This window comes from Sorex araneus, chromosome 6 (genome assembly GCF_027595985.1).
Source record: "Sorex araneus isolate mSorAra2 chromosome 6, mSorAra2.pri, whole genome shotgun sequence".
NCBI lineage: Eukaryota > Metazoa > Chordata > Mammalia > Eulipotyphla > Soricidae > Sorex > Sorex araneus.
The window spans coordinates 22,964,497-22,988,544 of NC_073307.1; the positions used below are offsets into that span (position 1 = coordinate 22,964,497).

General features: G+C 43.8%; 1 protein-coding gene across 2 annotated transcripts in view; it reads right to left on the reverse strand.

Moving 5' to 3' along the window:
- KDM3B (lysine demethylase 3B) overlaps nt 1-24,048 on the reverse strand; it is an 84,774-nt gene that overhangs the window by 36,584 nt on the left and 24,142 nt on the right. Inside the window, exons 1-8 of one of the 2 annotated variants that reach the window (XM_055141436.1) lie at nt 22,047-22,116; nt 20,184-20,239; nt 18,988-19,093; nt 16,967-17,091; nt 13,360-13,434; nt 9,841-10,440; nt 4,399-5,635; nt 3,305-3,506 (exon numbers count right to left, since the gene is read on the reverse strand). In XM_055141436.1, the coding sequence (XP_054997411.1) occupies nt 3,305-3,506; nt 4,399-5,635; nt 9,841-10,440; nt 13,360-13,434; nt 16,967-17,091; nt 18,988-19,093; nt 20,184-20,210 (2,372 nt within the window). In that variant the 5' untranslated portion in view covers nt 20,211-20,239; nt 22,047-22,116. Of the gene's footprint in view, nt 1-3,304; nt 3,507-4,398; nt 5,636-9,840; nt 10,441-13,359; nt 13,435-16,966; nt 17,092-18,987; nt 19,094-20,183; nt 20,240-22,046; nt 22,161-24,048 lie in introns of those variants that run through there. The other variant, XM_055141435.1, reaches the window with a different exon arrangement.

Here is a 24,048-nt window from a genome sequence, read left to right on the forward strand (position 1 = left end):
CTCTGCGCTCAGGGTTCACTCCTAGGGGTGATCTGGGACAATATGACAATATGTGGCCCTGGGGATCAACCTCGGGTTGGCTGCTTGCAAGCTAAGTGCCTAAACCCTCTGTACTGTCTTTCCAGATCCAAATGTAGGACTTCTGGGTTCGATTACTGGTACTGTGTGGTCACCTGAGCACCTGAGGAGGAACCCCAGAGCAACAAGTCGGTGTAGCCTCTGAGCACCACCAGGTGTGGCCTAACAGCCAAACAAAAGAAACCTTGATGACCGGGGCTTAGAGATAATACAGTGGGTAAGGCACTTGCCTTGCATGCAGCTGATCTGGGTTCAATCCCTGGCACCACATCAGGTCCCAAGAGCACCGCCATGAGTGATCCAGGAGTAAGCCCAGAGCGAAGAGTAAGCCCTGAGCACCACCAGGTATGGCCCCAAAATAAAAAAAAACCCAACTAAAGAAACAAATAACAACAGCTTTATGTTTTTTAAAAAATTATAATTAGGGGCTGGAGTGATAGCATGGTGGGTAGGATGCTTGCCTTGTAGGTGGTCGACTGTGTAGGATCCTGGGCACCCCATATGGTCACCTGAGCCCCACCAGGACTAACCCTGAGCACCACCAGGTGTGGTCCAAAACCCAAAAACAAAACCCCAAAACAAAACAAAATAAAACAAAAAAACTAAACAAAAACCTAAAAACCAGACAAAAAACCCTAAACCCAACAACCACCACCACCAAAATCCATAATTATTGAGAGGGAAGAACGTTACTTCTGGCAGAGCTTTTGGGAAGGGTGGGGGTGGGGGCAAGTGCTCATCACTTGACCCATATCCCCAGTCCTTCTTGAAACCCAGTTTTGAAAAGTAATTTCCTATGTCAAATGCAGTGGTTTCTTCCGGTCTTTATCTTACCGAATCCAATCACATGCATTTGCCAGTTTCTTATACCTTCCTGGAATACTTCCTTCAGTAGTCTCCTGAAGATAACCCCCCGGTCATTGTTTCTTAGCTTTACTAACTGTTCTCATTTTTCCCATCTATAAATGTTGGCAAGTTCTAGAACTCAGTCCTTGAACCACTTCTTTTCTGATACATAATTTATTTTTGCAATGCCTGGGACTGAACCCACACTTCCAAAGCATGTACTTTACTGATTAGCTTTACTCTCTTCTGTGTCTATTCTCTAACTCCCTGAATGACTTCCATTTATTTTTATTTAATTTATTTTTAAATTGACTCTGGGCTCCTGACTGTACTCTGTGCTTACACCCGGCTCTGTGCTCAGGGATTGCTTCTAGCAGTACTCAGGGGACCATATGTGGTGCCCGGGATCAAATCTCGGTTGGCCACATGCAAGGCAAAACCCCACCACCTGCTGTCCTTTCTCTCCAGTCCAGTACCATGATTTCCAATTATTTTCATCACTTAATTTTTAAATTTTGTTTGGGTTTTGGAGCCATAACTGGCCATGGCTTTGAGACCATATGTGGTACTGGGGATTTGAGCCAGGGTCAGCCACATGCAAGGCAAATGCCTTACGTTCTATACTATTTCTCTAGGCCCATGACAACTTAAATCTTTTTTTAGCCACCCCACAGGGATACTGGTTTTAAGTTAATCTCAGCTCTGAATCCATTTAAGAAATTGGAAGTTGGAATCACTTTAAATAACTGGTAACATTTGGGGCTAGAGCAATAGCACAGCGGGTAGGGTGTTTGCCTTGCACGTGGCCGACCCGGGTTCGATTCCCAGCATCCAATATGCCCCCCTGAGCACCGCCAGGAGTCATTCCTGAGTGCAGAGCCAGGAGTAACTCCTCTGCATCGCCGGTATGACCCAAAAAGGAAAAACAATAAAAATAAAACAAACCCAAAAAACCTGGTAACATTCAAGTTTTTGTTTTGTTTTTTTGCCACATCCAGCTGCTTTCAGGTGTTTTCCTGGTGCTGCACTCAGGGATCATTCCTGGTGGCTCAGGGAACAATATTGTCTGCTGGGATCGAGCCTGGGTGGGCCGCAAGCAAAGCAGCATCCTTCCCACTGTACAATGGCTCTTCAATACGGCAACATTCAAGTTTTTTTTTTTTTTTTTTGCTTTTTGGGTCACACCCAGCGATGCTCAGGGGTTACTCCTGGCTTTACACTCAGGAATTACCCCTGGCGGTGCTTGGGGGACCATATGGGGTGCCGGGGATTGAACCCGGGTTGGCCACGTGCAAGGCAAATGCCATACCTGCTGTGCTATCGCTCCGGCCCCAACATTCAAGTTTTCATCTGTAGTTTGGGCTTCTTCCCTTAATTATAGAGTTAGATATCCAGGTGCCCTTCCAACATCTCCTTTGGAAATCTAACCAGAACCTCAAATTGAACATGACCTAATTAAAATTCCTACCCCCTCTGCCCCCATAACTTACATATTTCTCCTGGAGAAATATCACCAATTAATTGTGATTCCATTCAGTTTTCAGGTCAATAACCACAGAATCTTTTATACTTCCTATCTAACCATCATAAATCAGGTAGGCTCTACTTCAAAATAAATCCTTAATCCAATCACTTCTCATCACCTCTGCTATTTCCTCCCTGCCACTATCACTTCACACATGGATAATTCCACTGGCTTCCAAACATCCCCCTGCTTCTGCATTTGCCTTGGTATAATCTTTCTCATTAAGGCAGTCACAGTGATCCTTTTAAGATTTTCATCAATATCAGTCATCAACTCCAAATCTCCAGTGACTTCTGACTTAGCATAAAAAGGCAAGGCCCAAGGTCAGCAAGATAGTACAGCAGGTAAGGCTTGCAGGAGGCTGACGGTTTGATCCCTGGCACCCATATGGTCCCCCCAGGAGTGACGTCTGAGTGAAGAACCAGGTACTGCCAGATGTGGCCCAAAAGCAAAATAAACAAACAAAATGCACACACACACACACACACCCTCTCAAATAAAAAAGAAAGAAAGAAAACCAAGGCCCTTACAGTACACACACACACACACACACCCTCCCTCTCAAATAAAAAAGAAAGAAAGAAAGAAAGAAAACCAAGGCCCTTACAGTAGTTCTTTAAAATCTGAACTTCAGTTGGGAATGTGGCTCAGCACTTGTCTTATTATTTGTGAAGCCTTGGGTTTGAACCCAGGTTCCAAAAATAAATCAATAAACAAGTAAATAAACTTGAACTTTACCAAAAGTCAACTACTTTGCCCTATTTATTTTACAATTAAAATAAATGCTCAGAAAAAGTGGGAGTAGAGTATCACAAATGGAAACTGGGCAGCAAGCAAAGAGAGGAGTCTCTGTACCTCCGGAAGTGAAAGAAGCGGCAGGCCACTGTGGAGTCATCTTGTTCCTGTTCCTTAAACTTCCTGTAACGCTCTAGGCGGCACTCACGACACTTGTGTAGGTGAGGGGCCACGTTGATGCAAGACCCATCCTGCAAGAAGGGCTCACCGGATTGTTTCAGCTTCTTTACTTTGCTCACATCTTTTAGCACTGACTGGCCAACTGCAGCAAAAGAGGGTGGGAAAAGGTTTGGTTATAAGAGGTTCAAGTATGACTCCACAGACTACTCATCCTGGCGACAGATACCTGTCCTGACCTTGATACTTCTCTTTGCACTGATTGGTCTTGTACTTAACAGTTTCATCTTGGCAGAAGGGGAGTAAAGAGCTTTCAACTGGGAGCTAAGGATTATGGAGAAGTGTGGAAAGTGCCCCATCCATGATACGGAAACGGCTGTGGGCACGGAAACACACACACAAGCAGAAAGTAGCTGTCGTTTGCCATTCATCTCCCAGGAAATGCCTCTTTCACTAGTCAAGTACTCTGGGTCCCCACGGGACACCATGCTAATAAAAACATACTTTTACGATCAGATTTTCTCTACACACTTGATCTGACATACTCCGAACAGGAGTTAGGAGTTTTGGAAGAGAACTGAAACTACACACGTGCCAAGAGGAGCAAACTGAGAGGTGATTCTCTTTGTTGCATCAAATCTCTGAGTGGCTGTTAACTGAGAATGGAGACCAGTACCTAGTAACTCCCCGGAAGTAAATCAGAGCGGATGGGCCAAAGTGAAGCAGAATGGGGCGAAAGAAACACAAGGAAAAGAGTTCCTACCAAAAATCCCAGACTAGCAAGGCAGATCAAGGCTTATGCTCTGTGGCGTTAATGTTCTACAGGACAGAGATCCCTCTTACAGTGCTGGTTTAGATGCAATCCTGCCCTGACCCAGAAGGTCTGCTGAGGGTCCTCTACTGGTCCCTTTGGGGTATGGAATTCTCTAAGATTACAGAACTTTCCATCACAGAGAGTGCCTCTGCTGCCCCAGAGCAGAGCAGACAGTCAAGGCCACTGTCCGCGGGACGCCCAAGGACAGCCCCAGCAGGATCACCTTTCAGGGGGGCGGTCCGAGGCCGGCCCTTGGGGGCCTGCTTCCCTTTGCCTTTGCCCAGCAACAGTTCGGCACCGCGCTCCCCATTGGGGCCCAGCTTCCCCATCAGGTGCTCGGGAATCCCCTTCAGGCCCGTTTTGGCCTGCAGCTGCTCCTCAGAGTCGCTCATGTCTGACAGGTCGCTGTTGGTGCTGGAGTCTGAGTCCTGTCTACAAGCCAAGCTGCGCTCATCCAGGGAGAACCTCTTCACAGCTTCAAAAGGAGCTTTGTTCTCCTGCGAAAAATCTGCTGGGGAGGATAGAAAGCTGCCTGAGTGTCTGCCAAAGACGTTGCTGAAGGTCTTGAGGAGAGGATTGTCCTGCTGCCCGGGCCCCACCGTCGGCCTCTCCTCCGTGGGGCTGGAGGAGAGGGTCGGCATCTCAATGGGCTGCGTGAGGCTGCTGGTAGGTGAGCTGGAGCGGCCGTTGCCCATGGCAGAGAGGCTCGGGCCGCTGGCGCCGAGAGCGGAGCCCAGAACACCAGACACCAGTTTGGAGGAGTCAGTTGTGATGAAGAGAGTTTTCTTCTTCGCTAACGATCCCGCATCTGCCGAGGCGTGAGACTCGGGCCAGCTGGGTGCCGCCTTGGAGGTGACTGTGGTAGCCGAGGAGGGGCTACCTGATGCCTGAGATGCAAAGCTGCTGAAAGGGCTGTGTTCCACCTTCTCCACGAACGCCAGGAAAGGGTTAGAGGGCTCTTCTCGGGACAGTTTTGGGGGCTGTAAAAATAGATTTTCGTGACTCTCTGGGGTGCGGGCATTTAGGAGGCTCCGTGGGAAGGCTGGCGTGAGGGTGGGCATGGACTCTGCAGGCACTTTCCGGTCCCCAGAGCCGCCAGCCTTAGAGCCTGACTTCGTGTCTGCTCCGAGAGCAGACCGGCCTTTGCAGAGGTTCTCAAGGCTTTGTTTGAATGAGTCTCGGCTGGAGGAGTCATCGTTCAAACTCTCGGAAACGGCAGAGAAGTAGTTACTGGTAGGTAAAGTTTGGGACATGCACTGAAAAAACAAGTTTTTGGAGAGATCAGAATCTTTCTGAGGCTCTGGTGCCGAACTGCAGCCGAAAGAGAAGCCCAGAGGTTTGTTCTCTGTGGCCAGGACCCCATTGGACTGGCTCCTTCCGCTTCCAAAAGCCAAAGGTTGTGATGAACTTGGGAGAGATGCTCCAAATCCAGGTGAGGCCAGAATGGAATTTCTTGAGCTCTGAAAAGAAAGGAGCCAAAGTTAGTGACGCTGGCTTTTCTTGAGAACCTCATGATCATTCCTGAACATTCTTCCAAGACAAATAACTGTTCTTTCCAACAATTCCATGAAAAACTGCTCTTACAACTAGCACTAGGGAAGAAAACTGGCATAGCCCATACAAAGGAACTTCTCTTGAGGTATCACTGCTCGTGTCACTTCTCTGCCTCTCGTGTGTGGATGGCACTGAACTAGGAGGCCAGGAAGACTGCTATTGAGTATATTTGTAAATAAACAAGCAACCAAGGAACTGAAGAAAAAGGTTCCTGGACAGAAATCAGCTTTTACTTTGAAATACATCTAGTGACCCTATAATAGTAATATGCCTCAATGACCGAGGGTTACTGTAAATTTTTTGGTTTTGGATCACACATATTCCCTGGCTTGGTACTCAGGGCATATGCAGTACTGGGGCTTATGCCTGGGCCTCCTGCCTGGAAAGCATGTGCCCAGTCCACGATGAGCTATCTCTCCAGCCCCACTGGAAGGCTGGGTTTAATCCCCAGCAGCACATGATGCTGTGAAGACTGTCAGAAGTGACCCCCGAGCACAGAGGCAGGATGTAGCCCCAAACTAAAAAATAGGTACAATGGTGAATTTTGCTATTTTATCATAATTGAGAAAACATCCTAGATAAAAGAGCTGTTGTCAAAAAAGGGGGAGAAGGATGATTTCGATTTAAGATATTCACTAAAGGGCCAGAGAGCAAGTACAGGGCTTAGGGCGCTTGCCTTGCATGCAGCACACCCAGGTCTGACCACCAGCCCGACAATGCCCCTGAGCCCTGCTGGGGCGGCCCCTGCAAGCAGAACTGGGAGAAGACTCAAGCACTACCGGGTGTGCCCGAACCCTGTGCCCTCATCCCTAACCCCAAGCAAAAATAGGTAACTCACTAAACTCTTAAGAGGCAAGAGGTGTAAACTTAGAACTTTACTTAAAAGTGGCTCAAGAAATAAGATCTGACAAGCCACCTATAGTTTGCCTTTTTGACTAGAGTTGACATTTGCTCTAGAGAATGCTTTGGGGAACTTTATAGTTAAAAACTTAACAGTGCAGTATCCCTCTTCCTTTCCTTCCCAGTAACTACGCCCCACTGACTCAAAGCTTTCTGAACAAAAAGGAAGCGCACGGGCAGCCCTGAGCTTCAACTGTTGTCTCTCTAGCAGGATGTGGCCTGGAGCCTCCACACCTGCATGGCTGCAAGGAACCAGCAGCGGCTCACTCAGGTTTCACTCCTAAAGTTACCCTTAAAAAATAACACACATGAGTGGAAAACAATTTGGATGGTCTTTTATTTTCCTCCAAGTGATTAAATTCCAAATCTTTCCCGCCCCCCCTAATAAGAAAGTGATGACAAACGGATCTCAAGTCTATTTTCAGGTAAAGAATTTCCAGGGGGTGATGTCTCTATTTTAGATTTGATACCATGACAGAAACATCCATTTCTAAACTTTTATGTCATATCCCTGGAGAAAACCTAGGATGACACATTTGTACAATGATGTTAGCTGAGAGAATTTCCCCTACCTGTTTAGAAAATGCCCCGAATCCCTGTTCTGTTACTCAGCTCTGCTACTCTAGCAGGATCCCTGCAGTGGCTCCCTTCAGAGGAAATGCAATTTGTCTTCTTTTTTAATCACTGGTTATATCTACACTACCTTTGATATGGAGCTGATTTGAATTAATCTGGGCAATGTGATGACTTTCAGACTGGAAATCCACATAAGATCCTCACATAGTTCACGTTGAGAATGCTGGTTAAACTGACAGGCCAAATCATGCGTGGGGTGAAATTTGCACTTATAGACTTTCTCAAACTCTTCTGCACAGACATTTCATGCATCTTCCTCCCTTTCCCTGCACACTTAAGACAGTGCATTTGCTAGCGAGAGGAAGTTGGAATGAAATGTATATGACATTTATGTGGCACTATATATAAAATGAGTCCATTTTAGGATGTGAGCTTCTTCAAATAGGAGAATTCTTTGTTCATAATAACAGTACTTACTTAGCATATAGCAGTTTCCTATACAAAATATAAAAAATTATTTTATTTTATTTTTTAATTTCACATTCCAGTTTGAGGACTAGGAAGGTGGTATAAAGTTCTGGGGCCCAAGCCTAGCATGCATAGTAACCCAGTTTACACCCTGGACTCAAGACCTCACATAAGCACCACTGATGCTTGGCTCTGGTGGCCCTTAACACTGCTGGGTAGGCCAACCCCCAAAATAAATCAGTTTATGCGGGGCCAGAGAGACAGTACAGCAGGTAAAGCACCTGCCTTCCATGTAGCTGACCCTGGTTCAACCCAGCACCATACTGGTCTCCTGAGCACCCCCAAGGGCAACTCCTTTAAGCACAGAGCTGGAAAGAGCCCTTAAGCTCTACTAGGTACCCCAAAATAAACAACGAAAACCAAAAAACCCCAACACTCACAAATTAAACCAAAATATATAGAAAGACACAAGAAAACATACACACAAAACCCAAGCAGCTTGAAGAAAGATTATCATCATAAATTATACTTTGATAAGGGCTGGAGTGATAGTACAGTGGGTAAGGCGCTTGCCCTGCACACAAGCCAACCTGGGTTTGGTCCCCCAGCAGCCCCTCTGGTCACCCCAAGTACTGTCTGCAGTAACCCCTGGGCACAGCCAGGTGTGGCCTCATCCTCAAAGAAAATTGTACTTTGATACCCAAATGTAAGGGCTGAAGAACCGGACAGAGACAGCTCAATGCTGTAGCACATGCTTTTCCATGAAGGAAACCTGGGTTCAAATCTCAGCATTGCAAGGTCCTCTGAACACTGCCAGGAGTGACCTCCCAAGCACAGAGTGAAGAGCAGTCCTGGGGAACTTCTGGGTGTGGATGCTCCCCACAAAACACACACACACACAAACACACACTAAGCCACAGACACACACACACATATACACACAAATATCTATAAAAACCAGATTTTGATAATGCTTTAAATTTGGATTGCAGGGCAACTTGATGTTCACTTATATTTACCAAATGTTCCCTTTTTTGTCTGTTTGCTTTTTGTTTTGGACCCCCAGGGGATATTCCCAGTTCAGTACTCAGGAACACTATCAGAAGTGCTGGGGACTGAACCAGAGTCTCTTGCATGAAAAGCATCTCTTGTGTGAAAAGCACACGTGCTCCGAATCTTTGAACCATCTCCCCGGCCCAACAAACATTCCTTTAGCCACAATATAGACATGTAAGGCTTAAAGAGAAGGGGAAAAAAAAATCCCACAAACTTTTAATGCTGTATCATATAACGGGAAGAAGCCCCGCATCCAGGGAAAATATCACAGAAAATAAAAATAAACTGGAAAACAGAGATGGTGATATTCTACAGTATCCACTTGTCACCATCACTGGAATTCACTAATCCTATCGCCACAGGAGGGTCAAGCATAATGTGAACTAAATATAAGTGAATTAGAAAGATAGATTCCCTGACAGATCTATTCAGCATCTCATTATTCTTTTTTTTTTTTTTTTTTTTTTTTTTTTGCTTTTTGGGTCACACCCGGCGATGCACAGGGGTTACTCCTGACTTTGCACTCAGGAATTACTCCTGGCGGTGCTCAAGGAACCATATGGGATGCTGGGATTCAAACCCGGGTCGGCCGAGTGCAAGGCCCTATCCCGCTATGCTATCGCTCCAGCCCCAGCATCTCATTATTCTACAATCAGTTTTTGGTTAGCTCAACTATTGAGGTGACTCCCCCGCCACACAACTTTTGTTTGTTCTGTTTTTGTTTTGTGGCCACACCGGGCAATGCTTAGGGCTTACTCCTGGCTCTGGCTCTGTGCTGAGGGATCACTCCTGTCAGTGCTCAGGGGACAAGATAGGATCCAGGGAACCAGATAGAACCTCAGGTCAGCTGCATGCATGCAAGCGCCAATCCATTGTACTGTTGCTCTGCCCCCTCAGGCGACTTTTAAGAACTGATATAGTTATACAAATAAACAGTTACTGAGCGAGCAATAAAGGACCCAACATGTACAATTTTGGCATCTCAGAAATAGTTCTTCCTTGTGGCATTTTAAGATGCTTTTTAAAAGAAAAAAAGAAAGGCACATATAAAATAAAATCAAGGTCAGAGAATGAACCCACATTTTGTAAATCTGCCCCAGAAATAACTCACCTCTCCTGAGGTCTGCGACCAGCTGCCTTTCTGTTTCTCTGGCCCAGTCCCTGCCGCAAGGCCCGTGTCTGAGATCCTCACCGTGTTTGGCGTGGAGCAGGCCGTAGTGACCACAGCTGCTGAAGTCACCATGCCCTGGCCAACTTGTTCCAGTGTTTTTCCTGCCTCTTTGTTTTCGGCTCCACCCACCTCTGGGGCCAAAGGTGTCTGACCTGTGGCTGTAGAATATGGAGTGAAAGGTACAGGTGTGTCCCCACCTACAGGCTCATCCTGCACAACCAGAGTCCTGCCATTTTCTTTGGTGTAAGTGGCAAAGCGAATGTTGCGGTTAATCTGGGTGACAAATGTAGTTGGTGGCTGCTTGGCTCTCTGATCCAGCCCTGGCTCTCCACTGGCATTCCCTCCTTTCCAGGGCCCTCGGCTCGCCTCTCCTCCATCGCTCCCATTACTGTCTACTTCACCCCTGTCTCCTTTTAATTTCTTTGATGCAGGGTCACACCCAGAGTCCGAAGCACTTTTCCTCCTTCGGCCATCTTTCCCCTCTATGCTCTCTCTCTTCTTCTTTCCTTTGGAAGACTTTACTGCTTTTAACGTACCCCCCTACAAAACAAAATTCAAAAAAGGTTTATTACATGGGACCTTCCATCCTGTGAAAACCATATACCATTAGCTTTTTCCCATCTTTAGAAGCCGACTATCAAAGCAGGCACAGATTGAAAAATACCAATGCCAGCTCTAAGATACCCCTTTGTCAAAAAGCTCCAAGATTCTGTGACTCAACATACACATACATACGCAAGGTAATGCTTACTATAAAACACTTTGCAAACTTTTTCTTAAGACGCTTTATACTCTCTCAAATGGAATTTTTTTGGGGGGTTCTAAAAAATTATAGCATTTTGTTTACAGAATGGATCTAGGGAAGGTTGAGAGATCATCTGTGCCTTGATTAAAAAAAAATGCCTTATTTCATCTTTATCTCATTTATCCAGAAGTCACTGAAAACTGGTGAAAGCTAAACAATAGGAAAATCAACATGTGTAAAACTGTAACCAAAGGAAAAAAAATGAATCCAAACAGAGATAAGTTAGATTGCTCTGAGGGACACTATTTAAGAATGCAAACAATCTCTAGACTTTATTTCGAATAAGGACATAAGAGAGGCAGGAATCCATAGATCAAAGAGCGAATATTTTTTTCTTCCAATGGTTTCACTAATGAAATCTTGCTTGTGCCTTATTTGAGAGACCAGACATTAAAGGCCACTATGTTAAAAGGGGTAATTCCTGTAGCTCTGAATAAACTCCTTCTGTGAGAGGAAGAGGGAAGGGAGCCTCAGGATAGCATTCTGTCAAGCAATCTTTCCACAGTGAAGACACATCTGGGCCATTCTTAGAATGTGCCATATCATGAAACCGGTCTTTTAGCTCTAGTCAGATCATTTTCAGATAATTTTATTCTGGTAACGTGTTGGAGTGGTCTAGAAACTAGCGCCACTTCTTTAGCAATTAATAGTTACCAACTCAATCTATTCTTACTGGCCCTGAATGTTAATAGATTCATTGTATATACCTTTCTTTGCTGTCATCATCATTATAGCTATAATTAAAACATTTTCAAATTTTTATTTCTTCTTGCATTTCTGTATCTCTCTACAGCCTTCATTTCTGTCTTTATTTTTTTTTTTTTTTTTGCTTTTTGGGTCACACCCAGACAGGGGTTACTCCTGGCTCATGCATGCAGGAATTACTCCTGGCAGTGCTTAGGGGACCATATAGGATGCTGGGAATAGAAGCTGGGTCGGCCGTGTGTAAGGCAAACGCCCTACCCGCTGTGCTATCGTTCCAACCCCTCATTTCTGTCTTTTCCTCAATTTGTTTCTACTTCTCTTAATGAAAGTTAAAATTAATTTTTCCCCTCATAATTTTGACAACATTCATCTGTTTCTCGATTTTTCACTCAACAGCAGTTTTCAGTTGTTAAGAATTCTCTTAGGGCTGGAGTGATAGCATAGCGGGTAGGGCGTTTGCCTTGCACGCGGCCGACCCGGGTTCAAATCCCAGCATCCCATATGGTCTCCTGAGCACTGCCAGGAGTAATTCCTGAGTGCAGAGCCAGGAGTAACCCCTGTGCATCGCCAGGTGTGACGCAAAAACCAAAAAAAAAAAAAAAAAAAAAAGAATTCTCTTAATTTGATCCACTTTTTTTTTTTTTTTTTTTTTTTTGCTTTTTGGGTCACACCCAGCAATGCACAGGGGTTACTCCTGGCTCTGCACTCAGGAATCACCCCTGGCGGTGCTCAGGGGACCATATGGGATGCTGGGATTTGAACCCGGGTCGGCCGCGTGCAAGGCAAATGCCCTACCCGCTGTGCTATCACTCCAGCCCCAATTTGATCCACTTTTTAAACATTCTTATTCTTTCTTCAACCTTTATCATCACCCAGTGTTCTGTGTTATGGATCACACAAGTACTATCAGTGAAATTCTGCTCTTATTTGCGAAATCCGGATGAAGTGATTATGGGTCTCTAACCCGTTATTGTAAAATTCAGCATATGGCCAGTTATTAATTATATTTCTCATTTAAGATGTCAGATAATTGCAAAGCTAAAAAGAGAAGAGCAAACAACTGCTGCTACAAATCACAGATCTGTACTTGAACTCATGCAGCCAACTGGCAGTTTGACTCCTAGCAACCTCCTGAGCAACAAATTCTCTCTATACTGTAATGACTATATGTGGGAGTCAAGTGAGTAGGCGATTGAAGGCACTGAGCTCAGTATCTCCAGTTACACCTGGTTAGATGAATGGTACGTGGCATGGAACAAGTGAATGAAAGAAATAAAGGAATTTTAAAAAAGGGTCTTAATATAGCATTCCAAGTAACAAGTATTTTTAGCCAGGTTTTTAGCACAAGACACTATTTGTGGTGATATGATACATAGTAAAGAATTGATGAATTTACCAGGATTCATTTCTTTCTCTAATCTTGCTTTATCAAGTCAAGAATAACTGGATACAGATGATGAACTACATGCTCAGCTGCAGTGACCAGATAGCAATATTACAGGTGGTAAGAGACTGAGGAAGATATGGACAGTGAGTTGTCTGAGTTGATGTCCTACTGAAGGAAATTCACATAGGATTCTTTGACTAGTTCCATGCTAATTAATAATTTAAGCTTTTGGGCTATGATAATTCTAAAGTAATCTACGATGTGCTGAGCACTGAACTAGCATCTGTTTAGTTTGGTTCCTTTCAGGAGAGGGAATTTTCAGTTCCCCTAGTGGTTACTATCATCTAATGGAAAGAAAGAGAGTGTGTATAGAGTTTTCTCAGTTTTTTTTCCTTTACTCTCCTCCCTTAACTAGACAGGACAGTGGCAACGCAAGAAATGTGCATTTTCACATCAACCTAGAAACATAAGAACATTCATGGGCAATACACATAAGCAATATACATAACCAGATAATCAGATAATGCAACTCAGAAGTCTCTTCCAAGATCTAGTACTTTACCTCATTCTGAGGTGCTGAATTATCCATTAGCATCACATGGATCAGTCTGGGATCTACGGACTTGATCTCACCACTCTACGGCAGCAAAGCAGAAAACAGGAGAAAATTCATAAGTCTTTGTCTAATAGATATAGTTATCTTCGTTTCCACCCTCCTAGTAGAAGAAAAGCTACCAGGGAGCGGTGATGGCTACAGTATTATTCACTGCTAGAATAATAGCTGCAACAAGGTCTGGAATGTGGTAAACATATGCTCATTTTTATTTTGGAGGGCTCTACCCAGTGGTACCATATGTGTTACTTGGGATTTGAACTGGAGACCATGGGATGCAAATTGGCAACCACCTCCCCTCCTGTATTATGTCACCAGGCCCTATTTATTTACTTTTAAACTGTTTGAAAAGCAACAAGTCTCATTCCCCTGACCCTGAAAGAACCTCTAATCATTGGGAAAGAAGAGTAAGGAGAGGCTGCTAAAATCTCAGGGCTGGGACGAATGGAGACGTTACGGGCACTCACTTGAGTAAATCAATAAACAACGGGATGACAGTGATACAGTGATACAAACTGTTTTGAGACCACTTCGGTGGGGTAGGAGGATCAAAGCCAGGGCCTGGGGCTGGAGTGCTAGTACGGCAGGTAGGGTACTTGCCTTGCACTCAGTCACAGTCCACTTGGTTGGGTTTGGACCCTCACACCCCGCTCCAGGAGTGCAGTAAACCAGGTGTAAGCAGGAAGCACAGCTGGGTGTGGCCCCAAACCCAAAGTAAATAAAACCCAAATAAATCCATAAATAAATAAAATTTAAAGAAAAGCTTTTGGGCGGGGACCATGTAAATGTTAGATTTATCCCTTTGCCGAAGAGGGAGCATACCCAGGGCGCTCCGGGGACCCTGAGGTTTAAGGCCCAAGGCTCCATCAATTGCAAGGCACAAGCTCCAGCTCTTTGAATTCTCTTCCTGGTCTACAAAGTGTAGACTTAACAGACACACTGGTTGGGTTTTTTTTTTTTCTTTTTTGGTCACACTTGGTGACACTCAGGGGTTAGTCCTGGCTCTGCACTCAGGAATTACTCGTGGTCGTGCTTGGGGGACCATAAGGGATGTCAAAGACTGAATCCTTGTCAGTCACTGCCTTACCCACTATACTACTGGTCTAACCCCAACATACACATCTTTGGATTTTACTATTATAAACCTAGAACTTCATTCCAAAAAGTAAATTTGGAATAGTTTATAATGATAAATATATGGCCAAAGACATTCATTGCAATATTATTCATATTAGTGAAAATACTACCATGATGTGGGCCAGAGAGATAGTATGGGGTTAAGGTGCTGACTTGAATGCAACTAACCATGGTTTGATGTCCGGCACTGCATACCAGTCTCCTGGGCACTGCCAGGCGTGGCCCTGAGCAGAGCCAATAGCAGCCCCTGAGCAGTGACAGGTGTGGCCCAATTCCCCCAAACCGAAGTACCTATCAATTTCAACTTCAGTTAGAATGTATTACTCCTGGCTCTGCACTTAGAAATTACTGAGTGCAGAGGAATTATATGTTTGAAGGAATCATATGCACTTTTGAAAGGATAAGGTAGATTTATATCTTTTTGGAAAAATGCTTATAATTTACAATTAAAAGACTGAATTACAAAACTATAATCCCATTTTCAATAAAACATAATTTGTGGAGTTGTGATATAAATAGTTGGTATAAAAACACACACTGAAGATAATGAACATGGAATACATTCTAAGATACTTAACACTAGAGGGAATGACAATTGCCTAAGGGAAAGGATGGCTTATTCTATCCAGTTTACCTTTATGCTCTACTATTTGAAACTTTACTGTTTTTTTGGGGGGGAAGAAGGGAGGGATAGGAGCATATGAAAATCTATTAAAATTATAAATTTAATTAACTTTGTTTTTATTTTTGACCCACATCTGGCAATGCTCAGGAGTTACCCCTAGCTCTGAACTTAGGCCTCATTCTTGGCAGTTCCAGGGGGAACATATAGCGCACCAGGGATCGAATTTGAGTCAGCCAAGTGTAAGGCAAGGGCATTACCCACCATACTATCTTTCTGGCTCCTAGTTCAGTTAACTTTTATCCCACAAGGATCCATCCAAACAGACTAGGCTTTGTTGTTATTGTTTTTTAACTCAAAATACTGGGCTGGAGTTCAGCTGGCAAAGCACCTGCCTTGCAAATGGCTGACCTGGGTTCCACTCCCAGCACTACATATGGTCCCCCAAGCCTGCCAGGAATGATCCCTGAGTACAGATCCAGGATTAAGTCCTGAGCACCAGCAGGTGTGTCCCCCTCAAACAAACAAATAAAAACCACAAAAAACACCTCAAAAAACATCTAAGGGCATTCCTGTTTACATTCAACATGATTGCTAAGGACAAGTTTGAATCATTTCAAGCTATCAGAAATACACAGCATAATTATTTCCCTCAAAATACCATCTCCTGTTTTTCTAGACAATTCTCCAGGTAGCTTTAGATGCTATATTATTTGTATTTTATGACATTACTCATTTTTTCTTTTTTTTCCAACAGTAGAAGATTGAATGGTAGACAGAAGATTACTTTTTTTTTTGGTGGGCCAAACCCGGAGATGCTCAGCAGTTATTCCTGGCTTTGTGCTCAGGAATTACTCCTGGTGGTGCTCAGGAGAACATTTGGGATGCTGCGAATTGAACCCTGGTTGGCTGCATGCAAGGTACCCGCTGTACTACCTCTCCGACCCCTCATCTGAAGGGGGGGAAATGGAATATGTATTACAAAAGCAAAGGCTGACTAGATTTTTAAAAAAACTGTAAATCTTTATGAATATGAAAACATAGTGATACCAATGCAATAACTGCATATTGTTTTAACGATTTCAAAATACTTTCGTTTCCCAGTTTTTAAAAATATGCAATGAAATAAGGAGGGCATTATCTAATTAACTGTGACAGGAGACAACTGTTAGGAAGTCTGAAAAGTGAGTACTCCTTAGAGTTGCCCCTGGTGCTTGAGCAATGATTGGGAGGCACCCTGCCTGCCCCCACCCCTGCTTAAAATATATGTTGAGCAGCCAGAGAAACAATACAGAGGCTCATGTGCTTGCCTTGCAAGAGGCTGATCTAGTTCAATCCCTGGCACCACATGTTTGCCTAAGTACTAGCACGAGTGACTCCTATTATGCAGAGCCAGGAGCAGGTATTACGCACTGAAGGTGCTGCCCCCCACATTCTCCCACCCCCACAAAGTTGAGGGGACAGCTCACTGGCCTGAGCACATGCTTTTTAACAGGATTCCTCGTACCACATGGTTTCCCAAGTACCAGATGTTGTCCACCAAAACAGTGAATGGCAGGTGAAGGAGCCTGCAGAGCTGGAGAATATGCTTTGCATGTGGGACCCTAGGGAGCAGCCCCGAGCACTGCCAGATGCATCCCCTGAACCAAAACAAACCAACAAAGGTGAACAGCTTTTCTAAAGGCCATATACTTACTAAGTGATATTAACTTAAATCTTCTGTGTAGTAAAGCACACATTTTCTCTACAATGACCCCATCGATGGCTGGAGCTTAGACAAAATTACAGAAAGCCTACCTCAGTGACAGACACCTCCATAAGACGAGTGATGGTGTCCTGGTGACTCACAACGCCACAGAGCCAACTCTCTTCACCCTCAGGCTGGTACACTTTGACCCTGTGACCTTGGACACTATAGGGACCTGAGGAGAGATCAAACAGTATGGTTAAACTGTATTTCATGAGTGTTTCTAAAAGCATAAGGAAGACTATAAAGGTATAAATGTTGGCACTTTTAGTCCTCTAATGTGAAACTAAAAAATTAGTAATTTCAGATTTAACAATGTCCAAACAAATTCACCCAGTGACCTTTAAAAATTCTATCTGGAGAATCCTTACATTTTCCCAGACCCGATGTATTATACCTGTCTCAATATTACAATTCTAAAAGTAATACAGGGATAAGAAAGAATACCAAATATCACGTATTGATCAAGTTTCAATCCCTGGCATCCCATATGATCCCAAGTACTGCCAGGAATAATTCCTGAGCACAGAGCCAGGAGTAACTCCTGAGCATCATCAGGTGTGGTCAAAAAGGATACCAACAAGCTGAATGTGCTACTATGTTAAATGACCACAGAAACGCTATAGAATATCATTTTCACTTTAGTTTTTAGTAAGAGCAGGCAGAGTTCAAACAAATAAAAAGAACCAAAGACTTATTTTACTAAAAATCATGATTATCATGAGTCTTAGAAGGGAAAAAGGAATGAATGTGGCACAACAGGAAGGATAAACAGGGTCACAGGCCTTCCCTCGACACACACCTGTAACTGAAGTGGTAATGTCAACAATTCTTGTTTTCATTCTTAAAAATACTGTTAACGTGAGTGAGTCTGCGAATATCTTGCTTCATGATTGTACTCTAAGTTATTTGTTGGTGAAAGCTTTCTGTCCTTTAGAACATTACCAACATGAGCTCAGTAGATTTTCTAGTACCTTAACATTTGTCTAGTAAAAGAATTGCCTAATAAATACTTAGAAAAAAGAAAAAACAACCCAAAAAACCTCTGGGGCTGAGCAGACAGTACAGCAGGTAGGGTATCTGTCTTGCATGTGGCTGGCCTGAGTTCGATCCCTGGCATCCCATATGGTTCCCAGAGCACCTCCAGAAGTAATTCCTGAGTGCAGAGCCAGGTGTATAAACCCTGAGCAGAGCTGAGTATAGCCCAAGATCAAAACCAAAACCAAACAAAACAATAAAACATCCCAACAAAATTGTGTATTATAAAATATAACATTGGGGGGCTGGAGCAATAGCACAGCGGGTAGGGAGTTTGCCTTGCACAAGGCCAACCCAGGTTCAATTCCCAGCATCCCATATGGTCCCCTGAGCACCACCAGGGGTAATTCCTGAGTGCAGAGCCAGGAGTAACCCCTGTGCATCGCCAGGTGTGACACAAAAAGAAAAAAAAACATAACATTGGGCTGGAACAATAGTACAGCGGGTAGGGCGTTTGCCTTGCATGCGGCCGACCTTGGTTCTATTTCCAGCATCCCAAATGGTCCCCCAAGTACCGCCTGGAGTAATTCCTGAGTGCAAAGCCAGGAGTAACCCGAGCATCACTTGGTGTGACCCAAAAAAGCCAAGAAATATATATTACATATATATATGTATATAAAACATGAAGGAAATAGTGGTTTGATTAAGATCCTTTTTTCCAACCTAATCTGGAAAACCAGCTAACAGGAGACACTGTTGACTAGCTACAAAAAGAAGTTGAGTTCAGGGGCTGGAGAGAGGATACAGCAGTCAGGGAGCTTGCGTTGCATGTAGCAGACCTAGGTTCAATCCCCAGCACCCGATAAAGTCCCCTTAGACTGTCAGGACTGATTTCTGAGTGCAGAGCCAGGAGTAACCTGTAAGAACCACTGGTGTGACCCCAAACCAAAATAAATAAATTAATAATAATAATTTTAAAAAGAAGGTAAGCAAAAATATTCAGAGTTACTTGGTATTCACACCTTCAATTCTCTTTCAACACTGGTCATATACATGATTCAGGAGTCAGGACAATATACTACATGTTTCTTACCTCGGCTGAATATCTCTTGTAGCTTTTGGTCACTGATCAAAGCATTAACTGTTTCTCTCAGTGCAGTATGTTCCAAAAGAATCTGGTTTTGGCTATCGGTCCCCATCTGGCAAAGATAAAAGAAAATAATTGAATATTAATAATAATAGCAACAATATCTAGCCAGATGAGGAAAATTATGACCCGGAGGAGTTCCATATCAAGATTGCCAAAGAATCCTAATTTGAGACACTTCAAAAAAAAAAAAAAAGACACTAGGATCAATTAAATTTAGGAACACTGTATCTTTCTACGTAACATAGCATTAAAACCTCTGGGAAGAGGTTAGAGGAAAAACTTTATTTAGTGTTTGTCATACTTAAGGACAAAAAACTTATTCTAGAGGCTAGAGAAATAATGTAAAACAGAAGAGGTGCTTGCCTTGTATGTGGCTGACCCAGGTTTCATCCTTGGCACCATATATGGTCCCTTGAGCCCTACCAGAAGTAATCCCTGAACACAGAGGCTAGGAGTAAGTCCAGAACACTGACAGGTGTGGCCCAAAATAAAAAAAAATATTCTAGGTTTGTTTTGAGGCCATATTCAGCAGTGCTCAGAGCTAACTCCTGGCTCTGTGCTTAGGGATTACTACTGAAGGAGCTTGGGAGACCATATGGGGTGTTAGGGAGCAAACACTGGGTGGCCGCATGCAAGGGAAGTACACTGCCCCACTGTACTATCGCTCTAGCTCCAAAACAACATTTATTTTATTTTTTTATTTTTGAGCAATACCCAACAATGCTAGGGCTTATTCCTTGCTCTGCACTGAGGGATCGATCTCAGTGGGCTTAGGAGAACCAACTGGGATGCCAGGATCAAACTCAGGTTAGGTGTGTGCAAGGCAGGTGCCTTATCTGCTGTATTATCTTCTTCGGCCCCTTTATCCAAATTTATTAAGGTACTATTCACAACAATGAATAAAAGACTGCTGAAACTGAAGCTACAGTACAGCTGTTAAAGTGGTTGCCTTGCATGCAGCCAACCTGGGTTTGATCCCTGGCACCCCAAATTGTCTCCCCTGAGCAGCACCAGGAATGAACCCCGAGCCCAGAGCCAGAAGTAAACCTTGAGTACTGCTGGGTGTGGCTCAAAAACAAAATCTATGGGGCCAGAGTGATAGTACAGTGTGTAGGGCACTTGCCTTGAATGAGGCCTACCTTAGTTCGATCCCGGGCATCCCACATGGTCCCTCGAGCCCAGCCAGGAGCGATCCCTGAGTGCAGAGCAATGAGTAAGACCAGAGCACTGCTGGGTGTGACCCCAAAACAAAAACAAAAATCCCTAAAAAATGTTTTGTATTTTTTTTTTTTGGAAAAGACTGATAAGAGGGAGTAAGGCCCACTGAGGGAGAAAGACATATCAACAAAGAAATCATCATTAATATTTCACAGGAGAGTTTCGGAAACACTGCTGTGCTGTCTTAATAAGACCTAAAAACTTGGGGGCCAGAGCAATCGTTCAGTGGTTCTAGTGCTTGCCTTGCATGCAGGCGACCTGGGTTGGATCCCCGGCACCCCTTACAGTTCTGTCGAGTCCACCAGGAGTGATGATCCCTGAGCACACAGCTAAGTGTAAGCCCTGACCACTACTAGGTGTGGCCCCTAAACAAAAGCAAAGACACAAAAACTTAGAAGTTTCTTTTTATTTGGTCTATTTTGGGGCCACACCTGGAGGCGTTCAGGGATCGCTGCTGATATGCTCAGTGGATATGCTCAGGTAGGCAGCATGCAAGGCCTTGACCCTGTATTGTATTTTTGGCCCAAAGTTTCACAATTTTTAACCTTTAGACAGAGAAATATACTATCATAAATTCCAATTCTCCAGATCATTAGTTTGCTTAAACCACGAACTTATCCCTTTCTTTATAACTAAAGATGTAAGACCTATGCTACTCAATATTTAATGTTGCTTGGAGACACCCCAAACTCCAAATGTAGAAAGAAAATTTAGGAGCAGAAGTGGGGAAACTAGAGGCAGAACCTCTGAGTGACCCATTCTAGGAATGGGCAGAGATGAATAATCATAAATCATAAAGTTGTGACTGGAACAGAGAGGAGGAACCAGACTGATCTGCTGCTTGGGTAGGAATGGAACAGGGTCACAGAAACAATTAGTAAATGTCTTTACGGAACCTAAAAAAGAATGTATTAATCACTGATCTTACCAAGCATGACATGTATTAGCAACCATGATTATGTTAGATGAGAACATTGTTCCCATGGAATTATTGTATCCTGTATCTAGTCTATATAAGCTCTGAGTAAACTGCGTTCGTGGTTTGACCCCTCTTGGTGTTAGCCAGGCTGAGTATACGTGTGTAAATAAAACTTGGCTCTCCATCTTACCTCTCATGCGTGTGATTCTTGGTCAGATTTCTGTAATACCATCTTTACCACTGACAAAATGTATGTCCCCCAGACTCAAGTAATCACCTCTGGGAAGCCAGCTCTTCTGAAGTGACCCTCAGAACTATGATCTTGGGCCAGAGATCCAAGACCCAAGATACAGTGGGTAGGACTTTGCTTTGTACTTACTTGCCTGACCCAGGTTTGATCCCCAGCACCACACAGGGTCCCCAGAGCCCAGCTAGGAGTGATCCTTAAGTAGAGTCAGAAGTAGGTCCTGAGCACAGCTATGTGTGGTCCCAAAACAATAGCAACAAAAGAAGAGTAATCCTTTAGTGCTTTATTAATTTTTGTGCCCTCCACCCAATTTAGTCACACCTACTAGTGCTTTGGGCTACTCCAGGACTCCCAATAGTGTTTAAAGAACCGCGCAGAGCCAGGAGTCCAGCAGGCTTGGGAAAGCCAGTGCTCCAGCACTTCAAGGCACTCCCCAGCCCCAGGTGTTAAGGGTGTGTAGTGGGGGAAAAAAAAAAGCCTCAATTAGCAAAAGGAGATCAACTTTATTTACACAGGGGATAATAAGGAAAAAGCATTTGTTTTAAGACAAGAGGAAACACCCATGTTTATAATCAAAAGAAATCAGCAAGAAAAGCAATGAATTTTGAATTTGAGTACCTGGAACAAATGCAATCCATTAGCATCTGACAGGAAACGAAGCTCACGATCCAGAAGATATTCAACTGGCACCACAGAACCCAAACCCAGCTTATCTACCAAAGGAGTGAAAGTCTGAAGGACAAGGACAAGAAATTGGTTAAAACTTGGAAAAAAGAAAATAAATAACAAATCAAGTATCTAAAATATGCATTGTTAATATACCTTTCACCCTGGTAATTACAGATAAACTAAAGCCTACTAAGTCATTGGAAACATTCCCTGCCCAGCCTCCAGTCCTCTTAATAATTAAAGAAAGCAAACTGGAGCCAAACACAGCTCAATAGTCCTGCAACTCAAAAGTACAAGAATGGGAAATTCCTCATTCTGACCAGGTATCTGGCAAATCATGCCAGTTCAAGAGGACTAAATTAGTGTAAAATTCTCAGAACTACAAGTTATTCCATTATCATCTTTAGAAGTCCTAAAATTTTTTTCTTTCTTTTTTCCTTTCTTTTCTTTTATGGCTTTTGGGGCAGACCTGGCAATGGTCAGGGCTTACCCCTGGCTTTGGCAATGCTCAGGGGACAATATGGAATGCCAGAATCAAACCTGGGTCAGCCACATGCAAGGCTAGGGCCCCATTCACTGCAGTATTGCTCTGGCACCTAAAAGTCCTAAAATCTTATGAAATTTCTAAAATAACGCTGGTATAATAAATGCACATCATAAACTCATTATACTATTTCATACTGACTTGACAAAAGTCATCCAGTGAGCTATAAACATTTAAGTTTCTTTTAAAAGCTCTATAAAGACAAATGACAGTCCAGAGAGATAGTACAAGGGTTAGGTGCTTGCCTTGCATGCAGCTGACCCAAGTTCAATCCCTGGCACTGGAAATGGCCCTGCCAGATGTGATTCCTAAGCACAGAGCCTGAACACAGTCCAAAGCAGCTCAAAAACAAACCAAAAAATAATAGGTGGAGGAATAGTACAGACGGTGGGGCTGTACTAGAAGATAATTTTGTAAATGATACGAGATAATAGTTTAAAAGGTTTTATTTCTATCTATATGTATACACAGCGGCAGGGCGTTCGCCTTTCACGCGGCCGACCCAAATTCCATTCCTCCGCCCCTCTCGGAGAGCCCAGTAAGCTACCGAGAGTATCGAGCCCATGCGGCAGAGCCTGGCAAGCTACCCGTGTGTACTGGATATGCCAAAAACAATAAGTGTCTCAACGAGAGACGTTACTGGTGCTTGCTCGAACAAACTGATGAGCAACGGGATCTCAGTGACTGTGATATGTATACACACACATATATATATTTGGGGGGGCCACATCTCGTGCTCTGCACTCAGGGGTCATTCCTGGTGGGTTCAGGGGACCTTACAGAGGAATAGGAATCAAAACTGGGTCTGCCAAGTGCAAATGTCTTACCAGCTGCACTATCTCCCCAGTCCCTAGAAATAATTTGAATATGATTAGCCACAGAATTTAAGAAAAAACTATGAAATCATTATGTTTTATCAACAAAGAAATAAATGGATACTCAGTTAAACTTTATTGGAGTATTTTGTTCAAGGGCTTAGAGAGCAAGTTTCTTTTTCTTTTTCTTTTTTTGCTTTTTGGGTCACACCCAGCGATGCTCAGGGGTTACTCCTGGTTTTGCACTCAGGAATTACTCCTGGCAGTGCTTGGGGGACCATATGGGATGCCGGGGATCGAACCTGGGTCGGCCGCGTACAAGGCAAACGCCCTACCCGCTGTGCTATCGCTCCGGCCCCGCGAGTTTCTTTTTTAATAGAAGGAGTTCATACCACCCAACAGCAAAACAAAATAAAAAAAACTTGAATTGACATTTTCCCCAAACAAAACATAAAAAATGGCCAAAGAGGGGATTAACATCACAAATCGTTAGGAAAATGAACAACCGGTATTGGTGTGGATGTGGGGAGAAAGGGACTCTTCTTCACTGCTGGTGGGAATGCCGACTCGTTCAGCCCTTTTGGAAAACAAT